This window comes from Tasmannia lanceolata, unplaced genomic scaffold (genome assembly GCF_043159265.1).
Source record: "Tasmannia lanceolata isolate RefF3 unplaced genomic scaffold, GAP_Taslan_0.1 ptg000026l, whole genome shotgun sequence".
NCBI classification, from domain to species: Eukaryota; Viridiplantae; Streptophyta; class Magnoliopsida; order Canellales; family Winteraceae; genus Tasmannia; species Tasmannia lanceolata.
This window is the reverse complement of record NW_027518703.1, coordinates 8,395,168-8,405,002: the sequence shown is the minus strand read 5'-3', so window position 1 is coordinate 8,405,002 and position 9,835 is coordinate 8,395,168. Positions and strand designations below refer to the sequence as shown.

Here is a 9,835-nt window from a genome sequence, read left to right as displayed (position 1 = left end):
ACTTTTGGAGAAGCCTAACCAGCTGATCAACAGCCAAGAGCTAGGACATAGACTGCGAAAAAGGACATCGGTGACAACCCACATCTACTAGTCAAAGAAAAATGATACGCACTCTCTAGTGAATGGGCTCATTTCGGGCAATGCATTTAGTCGCGACCCGATCCAACCCGACTCAACCCTATCCAATTTGAGAAATCAGGTTTTGCAAGTTGGGTTAGGATTAATAGATTTAAAGATGGGCTGGATTTATTAGAGTTGACCCACAACACCTTGACATTCAAGTTGGTTCAAATTAGGGTTACGGTTTTAGATACTCGGATTGAGGTAGTGTTGGCCTCAACCCGACCCAACACAGCACATGTTGCACCCTAGATGTTTGAGAAAATTCCAAAACAAGTGGAATCCCTTTTTTGAAATTAGTAAACGCAGATATCATTTTCCTTTACAGTAGTATGCCCAATCATATTCCATGTTAAGGTTTGGAGGTGTGAAAGATTGAGGAGACGTTGGAAGCATTTCTTTAATATTTCAAATAACACTAATTGAAACATTGACGAAATTCCATCACTCCGGTTGGCTTCATAGGATAATGGGAACAGGATATAGACCTAGTGCTCTTCATATCTTGACCGTTGGCTAGTCAATACAGACTTAGGCTACGTCGTCGTCTTCTTGCCTAACGTTTAGAAAACATGTGATATATTTGCCCCCTTTATGTTCCCTGGCCAGCCCCCCCTAGTGTATTTATGACTACGCTGTTACATTACAAACACATGGCCCGTGTAAGAAAAAAAGGGCATCTCCACGTTTAGAAATAGGATAGGGACTCGCACTCTACGAATCTTTGAAAAAAGCAAATAAAGACAGGCCCCAAAATCGTTTCCAAATCAGAAAGTTTTCCCTTCTGCAACTCAAGATTTCATCAATCTTTCTACCCGGACACCACCTTCTCTATAAGTAACCCCATTCTCACTCTCTCCTCTTCACCTTCTCTCTGTCTCTATCTTTATCTTTCTCTCTACAATGCTTAGGAGATGTTCCATGTCACACTTCTTCATTGCCACCGTTGTCATAAGCACTTTGATCTCAATACTAGGGCAGCAAAGGCCATGGACCACCATGTTGCCACAAGAGTTACTAGGGCTTGACCTTCGGTTCGATAAAAATGCCACGACCATGGCCTCAACCGACTTTGGTCGGCTCACCCAAGTCCTCCCAGCAGCCGTTCTCTATCCATCATCGGTGCAAGACATCACCACCCTCGTAAAATCCTCTTTCTCTTCTTATCTCCCATTCTCCATTGCCGCTAGGGGTCATGGTCACTCCATTCATGGCCAGGCAATGGCCCACAATGGCGTTGTTATACAGATGGGATCCTTAAATCATACCCATGAAATCAGAATCAATGTTTCATCTAGCTCGTCGGATTTTTATGCCGATGTGGGTGGAGAGCAGCTTTGGATTGATGTATTGAGGGCTACCTTACGACATGGGCTTGCACCCCCATCTTTCACTGACTACTTGTACCTATCCGTTGGTGGTACACTCTCTAATGCTGGAGTTAGTGGCCAAACCTTTCTCCATGGCCCTCAGATAAGCAACGTCTACGAACTGGATGTCGTAACAGGTATAAATTTCCATCCCTCCGGTTGAAGTATAATGATTAAATAACACAACTCTAACAGTTTAATCTTTTGGACTGATTGGTTGTTTCACATGGTATCATAGCTATTGCCTCAAGGCAGTTCTTGGGTCCAAAACTCAACAACACCTTGGTATTAAAAAAATATATCAACAACTCCTTGGTATTAAAAAAAAATCCACATGTAGGCCAAACCCAAAAGAGGGACGATGCCACCGTGAGGCGTAGTGTTGAAGTATAAATGATTAAATAACATACAACTTAAGGCCCTGTTCGTTTAAGATTATGAATGTGAGGGCCAAACTGATTATTGGACCTCAAATTTAAGTGTAAATTTGGGTCCAGTAATCTCTTTGGCCCTCACAATCGGTTGGCATAATTTTAAATAAACAGGGCCTACGCTTTTAGAGTACGTAATTGGTTGTTTCACACCTCCATCTAATGCAAGTCCCAATTTTATTTTATTTTTTTTTTTTTTTGTTCCCATAAGCTGCCAATGGATTTTAGGTTTTAGTGACTGAATTCATGCATGATTACTACAGGAAAAGGAAAGATGGTGACATGCTCCAAACATCACAGGTCAGAGCTGTTCTATGCTGTTCTTGGTGGTCTTGGCCAGTTTGGGGTTATCACTAGAGCTAGAATTGCACTCCATCCAGCGCCACAAATGGTAATGAGCTGTAAATTAAATAAGATAAAAAGAGTCGCTGATTAATTAAGTATAGAGTGTCATTACCAAAATATCATTTCTCTTTTGCCAAACATGCAACCAAAAATTGACAAACATAAGAATTGCACCTTTAGGAGACGCAACATGATCTGGATCATTCATCCGGTGGGCCCCCATCATTCAGAGGTCCTTATATAAGAAGGTGCTTTCATCCGATGGATCATTCTCCCAAAAAGTAGTAGGCACATGGGATGAACGATTTCATAAATGTCTCCACAGTAGGGCCCACCAGGTGACCTGTATGCTGACACGTGAGTAGATAGGTCACGGGTCTAATTAGAGTCTTCCATAAGTTCATCTCATCTATTATATTAAAGATTGGAGGCATGGCGCCCTTGCAAAAATCAGCTTCAAGGGCGCCCTTATTGCTTGATTTCTGCAATGTCAACACGGTTTTCACTTTTATAGGCGCATTCCACTTTTTTCGGGCCACCCTTGAAGCTGATTTTTGCAAGGGCACCCTTCATTCTATCATTTCTCTAAAGATTGATATATAAATATAGCTATGAATAAATCATGCAACATATAACTAGATTTTTGAATAAATGCATGGAATCGAATGGCAGGTGAAGAGGACCCGTTTGCTGTACACAGACTTTTCGGCTTTCACGAGAGATCAGGAATATCTTATATCCTTGAATATCGGGGAAGGATTTGATTATGTGGAAGGGTCTCTTATTAGAGATGAGACAGAGATAGATACTTGGAGATCTTCTTTCTCAAAGAAGGACAAAGAGAAAATACGTTCTCTTTTAGCCAAACATCACTTGATTTATCTTTTAGAAGGCACAAAGTACTATGACACTGTCTCCGCACCTACTGCTGATCAGGTATTTGATTTTTCTTCAATAGGTATTCATATGTAAGACCTATGCCTTCCTTTTGGTAGTAGATACACCTTCTCTTATTTAAAACATGTGTAGCTCATTAGGAATTGTAATGACTAATTAAAAGTAATACAATAAGTAGAGGGCTTATTTACTAAAATAAGAGGGTCCGCCTTAACCCCAGCTTGCCTATCAAAAAAAAAAAAAAAAAGAAAAAAAAAGAAAAAAAAAAGAAAAAGGGGGAGTGAATATTTGCTTCCTAATATTACCATTTAGCGATTTGCTAGGGACCATCACAAAAGGCATTTCGCGGACTAGCTGTTGCATGAGAGAACAGCCACATCACATGAATTAAATGAATAAGGCACAATCTGTTGAAATATGAACCTATGTGGTTGCTCTCTCTTGCAACAGCCGGCCAGCGAATTGCCTTTTGCGATAGTTCCTAGCAAATCCCTTCCTATTATTATTATTATTATTATTGTTAAGAAAATGTTATTTTCACCCTCTTTTCCAGTATTTACACCCTCCATTTTCCCGCATTCTCACACTTTTTTGTTTGTCTCTTCCTATGAGAATGTCTTTAATTTAAGGAAAATTCAAACAAACGAGGGTGGAAGTGCAGCTATTTTCAATATATAAAAAAACAAGAAGGGGTGGCAATGCTAGATAAGGGGTGGAAATATCATTATTATTGTTAATTTTATTACTACTATTATTTTTATTATTTTCATTTCCTAGGTGTAAATTAGTACCTATTAATTTAAATGTTGACCTTGCTACTTACACACCTCGCTGTTTCTAGGAGTTGCTTTTGCACATGCTTTTGCACATGACAATAGTTAGTGTCTTATTTCAACCAAACAAGGTAGTCCTTATGATAATTAAATGTGCCGCATGAAATTGTAGGTTGTGAAATAACTAGACTTGTGAAAACAACCGGTTACTGCAAAAGCTTAAAGCTTCTGGAGAAGGCGTTAGTTATTCTTTTATACATTAACACTTCCCCTCGCGTGTGGCCCTTCTTTCTTTGGGCTGGCCTACAAGTAGGGGTGCAACTCGGGTTGAGTTTTAGGAATTCGGGTTGAACATTTACCTTAAAATCAGGTCGGATTCAGGTTGATTCCTATTCATTTTTTTAAAAAAATCTCAACCCGACCCAACCCAACTACCCAAGTTGCACCCCTACCTACAAAAGGAACATGTGGCCCCACTTTTGGGTTGACCACTGCATGCGAATTTTTGACATCAAGGATGTTTGAACTCAGGACCTTTGCTCTGATACCATGTGAAAACAATCAGTCACTCCAAAAGCTTAAGCTGTTGGAGAAAGCGTTTTTTTTTGTTTTATAGTTTAACAAGGCTCTTCTTTAATCTAATAGATAGCCACTTCCGCAGAAAGCCATTTCGCTTCCGGCTTTTGCATGTGATGACATATGCACATGTTGACTTTTTGGCAGATTTTTTTCGTACTCTTTTAATTCTCATCACATGCAAAAGCCGGGGGCAAAATAATGGCTTTCCACGAAAGTGGCTAGCAAATCCCATAGGTGCTCACATTTTCTTGGATCGGATAAGTTATCTGGTCCGTCAACAGGAATTGGGTGGGTCCACATTGTTTGGGTGATCCAAACCATTCATCTGATGGGCCCTAACATAGATAGGGTGCCCAAAAATTCATCTAGTGTTGTATTTTTATTTTACAAAAACAGAGTTGATAGTCAGAACACTTGTTTCGATATTGGAGAAATTATCGCTCTCTCTATTTCAATCCTTTCCTTATTGGTAATAACAATCAATTAGAGAGATTCAAAATAAATGGGTGCCAATATCAAAAGAAAGGAGTATATATAAGAATATTAGTGTAATTTTCAGTATATTCTTTAGTTGTAATGGCTTAATTTTTTTAATTAAGGATAATTTGCAATAGACGGCCTAGTACTTCATCTTTTTTGTTTCTAATTTTGACTATTCCAATAAAATTAGAAGGAATTGAAGAGTCATTTGAGTATAATTTGAGCATTGTAACAGGAAGTTGATTTGCTGCTCAATGGGTTAACCTTCATTCCTGGGTTTGCTTTCAAGAACGACCTCTTGTATGTAGGTTTCCTCAATAGAGTATACGATGGAGAGCTAGAGCTTCGTCACAAAGGCCTTTGGGATGTTCCCCATCCATGGTTGATTATCTTTGTACCTAAATCTAGAATTTCAGACTTTAATGAAGGAGTTTTCAAGAAAATCCTCAAGAGAAACTCGACGATGGGACCAGTTCTCGTCTACCCCATGAACCGAAACAAGTAAGTTTATGTGAATTAATATACCAAAGAATGGAGGAGCTAAAAGAGGACTCTAAGAGGCTGAGGCTGCGTCTGGATTGCTGGAATCAGGAATCGGAATTGGCATCCTATTTTGATTATTGTATAAATGGGATGGAAAAAATAAAAAATTAAATCTAGATAAATTCCAATAAAAATTTCATTCCATAGGGGTGGAATTTAGGGGTGCAACTCGGGTCAAATTTTGAGAATTTCGATTGAGCTTTTACCATAAAATTGGTCGGATTCGGGCTGATTCCAATTCAATTTTTAGCAAAAGCTCAACCGAACACAACCAAATTGCACACCTAAAGGAATTAGAATACCACTTCTTGGGGCCAAAAATTAATTCTGACATTACCCTTTTAATTCTGCCCGATGTCATTTCTGTCCTTATTTTGTTTTTTTAACCAGATGCAAAAATCATGCAGAAGCAGAATATGATGCCTATTCTGATATTTAATTTTGGGTAGGTAAGTTGAGATTGAAAGCCTCAACCATTGAGCCACAGGCCTATTCTGATACTTGATTCCAGCAATCCTAACACACCCTGGGGGCCTATAGGGATTACCTCTAAAAACTATTTGCATCTAATTTTAAATGAAAGTGGTTTTGTACTTAAATATGATTATTTGCAAGCTAGTATTTAGAGAAATGATATAGTTAGGGAATGAGAGGTCTTAATGCCCAACTTGAAAATTAGCTTAAATTGTTAAGATTTGTCAGATCAGACCATTGGATTATCTTGGTGTAGATTAGGCAATAAATTAGAAATTAGCCAATTATAATTAGGGGCCATAAATTTTAAGAAATATGTATTGCAGGTGGGATGAGAGGATGTCAGCCGTTACTCCGGACGAAGATGTTTTCTACCATGTTGGATTCTTGAGGTCAGCTATGCACGATTGGGAATACCTTGAGGATCAAAATAAAGAGATATTAAGTTTTTGCGTTGACAATGGGATCAAGACTAAGCAATATTTTCCTCATTACACAACCAATACAGAGTGGAAAAATCATTTTGGACCAAAATGGAACAAGTTTATTGAGAGGAAAAAGAGCTTTGATCCAAAAGGACTCTTGTCTCCTGGGCAGAAGATTTTCACTTCCATGCCTTGGCAATGGAAGTAACTAAACTCTACCATACAATGAGATGAGTAACTTACTATTGTAGAGAAACTTACTATTGTAACTTGACAGGAGATGACTGGAAATTGAAGAACAAACTATTGTAAGAGTTTGGAAATGACTATTTATAGAGAAACTTACTATTGTATTGTTGGATAAACTTGTGTACTGGTTCAATCTAAGAAAAGATAAGAAGATAGGAAGATGCTTCAAGACGCGTAAACGCTCTCCTTAAGACGATATTGGCCCCCACCAGTAGTGTGCAAAGGGGACCACGAACTCGCCTCCAAGATACAATGAAGCCCGGTTCCAAACCGATTGCTTGACGACGTTCTGCACCGAACAGAATCAAGCCCTTAATCACCTTTGAATTTTGCAAGTATTTGAGACACAAGTGTTTGTTTCCGCAGAAAACAGAACACTTGAACAAAACTTTTAAAACAGTAAAACAGAAACTTTGTAGGGAATTAGATAGAGAGTATTGTGCTGGAAATAGCAATTTTGGGTATACCAAAGTAGAAATCCGAATAATTTAGAATGGACAATTTCTACTGTTTTTATAGAGCTTGTGGTGGCTTTTTCGTTTGGAAAATACCCTTTCTGCGCATCCTTTCAGCGGGTTTGAATTATGACCGTTAGATCGCGTCTAATCGCGACTCTACTGTTCAGATCAATCCTGGAGTGACCATTGGCGTATATAAAATCCTTCCAACTCCGTAACCGCTAGATCTTCCATCCACGGTGCAGATTGCACCCTTTAGGAACTTGACCGTTGTGTAGAAGAAACACAATCCAATGGTCATCATCCACTAGCTGTTACACCACGATCCGACGGTTCGGATCGCACCCGCTCACGCACTATCCATTGGAGCCCCTAGGCCTGCTGGGCCAACCGTTGGGCCCGAACTCGGGCCCAACTTGACCGAACCATTTGGTCTATCCACTTGACCGATCCAAGTCGATCTTGATCCAATGGTCCGGATCATATCGGGAAAAATGAAAGGCTACAATCGCTCCTCGCTACGATGCGCCCAATAAAGCGCCCTATAGCCCATTGCTCACGCCGCGAACGCGTGCATGTGCGAACGGTGCGTTGCACCGTCCCGCGGTTCAACCTATGGCTAACACCCGTTGTGCACCATACTAAAGAAGAGAAAAGAGTAAAGCTTTATAAGCCCAATTTTTCTTTTCTTATGAGTCAGTACGGGACTATCTTTCTACATTACTTTTGCACTCTTCTCTATCTCTTGCAAAAAGCAAATCTTTCCAAAGAAAAGTTTTTCCTTTTCCAAAACACAATTAGAAAATATTTTCCAAATAGTTTCTTTTGACCAAAAAATAAGATTTTGAAAATCAAAATCTAACATGTAAGAGTTTGGAACTTGACAGGAGATGACTGGAAATTGAAGAACAAACTATCCAACATGAGAACTGGCCATTAAGTTTTAATTGAAAATTAATAAACCGTTCTCTTTACAATGCGTGAAAAAAGAGGTGGCATAGAAATATGAGTTTGAAATGAATAATTATGCATGAACCTATAGGGAATTCCTAGTGTCCATCGCAAAAGGCTTTTTGCGGCTGGCCTGTCGCACGTCCGACCAACCACGTCGTGGATGAGGACAAAAGTTGTTGTCTCCATTCCTGCGCTAGAGCGCAGCTAAGGTTAGCTGCGTTCGAGCACAGAAACAGGGTGGGGCCACATTTTGGGTGGGATCCAAAGGATTCATTTGATGGGCCCTTTCATGGGTAGCGTGTCCACCAAGAATCAGCTCCATTGGATCACCTTAGGGTGTCCATTTGTGGGGCCAAAAATGGACAGATACTGTTTGTCCATAGTATCTGTCCATTTTTTGCCCCACAAATGGACACTCATTGGTGATCCAATGGAGCTGATTTTTGGTAGGCCCCCATCCATGATGGGGCCTTCCAAATGAATGGTTAGGATCACCCCCACAATGGCCCCACCCCCTGATTTCGTGCTCGAGCGCAGCTAAGCCTAGCTGCACTCGAGCGCAGGAACTCTCTTCTCTCTCTCTCTCTCTCTCTCTCTCTCTCTCTCTCTCTCTCTCTCTCTCTCTCTCTCTCTCCGGTTCGGTTTGGGGAGGTTTTTTAAACCGAAACGATCCCATCGGTTTGGAGAAAATCTAAACCGTAACTGAACCGATGGGGGTATAACCGAATCGATTTTGACCGGTTCGGTTTGGTTCGGTTCACGGTTTATCTGGTTTTTTGTTCAGCTTTAATACAAATCCAGGATTGACACTCCAACCCTCTCTTCACTCCCCTCCTTCCCTTCTCTTCTCTCTGTTTCACTATCTCCCTCAACTCTTAGCTCTTTCTTCTGCTCGTTCTCTCTCAATCTCCAACTCTCTCCTCTCTCTGCAATTTTGTAGCTTTCCACCTCTAACCCTCGCTCCAAAAAAAAAAAAAATCCTCCCTCAAATGAGGCTTTGATGTTGCATTTATGTCGAGGGTTGATACCCTTAGGGTGACTACAATGACAGAATTACCCCTAGACCAAAATGGCAAAAATGCCCTCTAATAAGAAGACAAAAGAAAGGAGGTGCAATTTTGAGTTAAGGTGGGTGGCAAAAAAATGGGCGTCTACTAGACCCGGCAAACGGGCGGGCTAGGCCGGCTTTGACCCGGCCCGTATGGGTCCGGGTCAAACGGGCCGGGTAAAAATGACCCGGAAAAAACGGGTCACTATGCTTGGACCCGGACCCGGCCCGTACGGGCCACTCGGATTTTTGACATATTATTTTTAAGATTTTTTTTAATAGAGATTCGCTAGCCACCTTCTCTGAGTCTACTTTTCGGCTTGTTCACATCCTTCGCTGCAAAGATCTGAAAGAAGTACGAGTTGCGCAAAGGTGGCTAGCAATAAAATAATAGCAATTTATAATAATCATAGGGTTGGTAAGTTTTAAATGAAAAATTACGGAAAAAGGGAAGCGAAGTAGAAAAAATACCAAAAGAATGTGTTAAAATATGACAATTACAAAAAAAAAAACTACAAAGAAAATTAGAAAAATATGACAATTATGGGAAAAAAAAGTCCAAAATAAAACTTTTGTAATTCTCTACGAGCACCTGCGGGTCCACCCAGCCCGGCCCAGTTTTGACGGGCCTGGTGGACCCGCTGGTCAATTTTAAACAGGTCACAGATTGGTGACTCGGACCCGGAATT

General features: G+C 40.3%; 1 protein-coding gene across 1 annotated transcript; it reads left to right on the top strand.

Moving 5' to 3' along the window:
- The first annotated feature begins 832 nt into the window (after window positions 1-832).
- LOC143858594 (cytokinin dehydrogenase 3-like) lies at window positions 833-6,778 on the top strand. Its single transcript, XM_077369277.1, has 5 exons — window positions 833-1,627; window positions 2,185-2,312; window positions 2,939-3,202; window positions 5,231-5,496; window positions 6,339-6,778. The coding sequence occupies exons 1-5, from the start codon at window positions 1,024-1,026 to the stop codon at window positions 6,643-6,645; spliced, it is 1,569 nt and encodes a 522-aa protein (XP_077225392.1). The 5' UTR covers window positions 833-1,023; the 3' UTR covers window positions 6,646-6,778.
- Window positions 6,779-9,835: the final 3,057 nt, after the last annotated feature.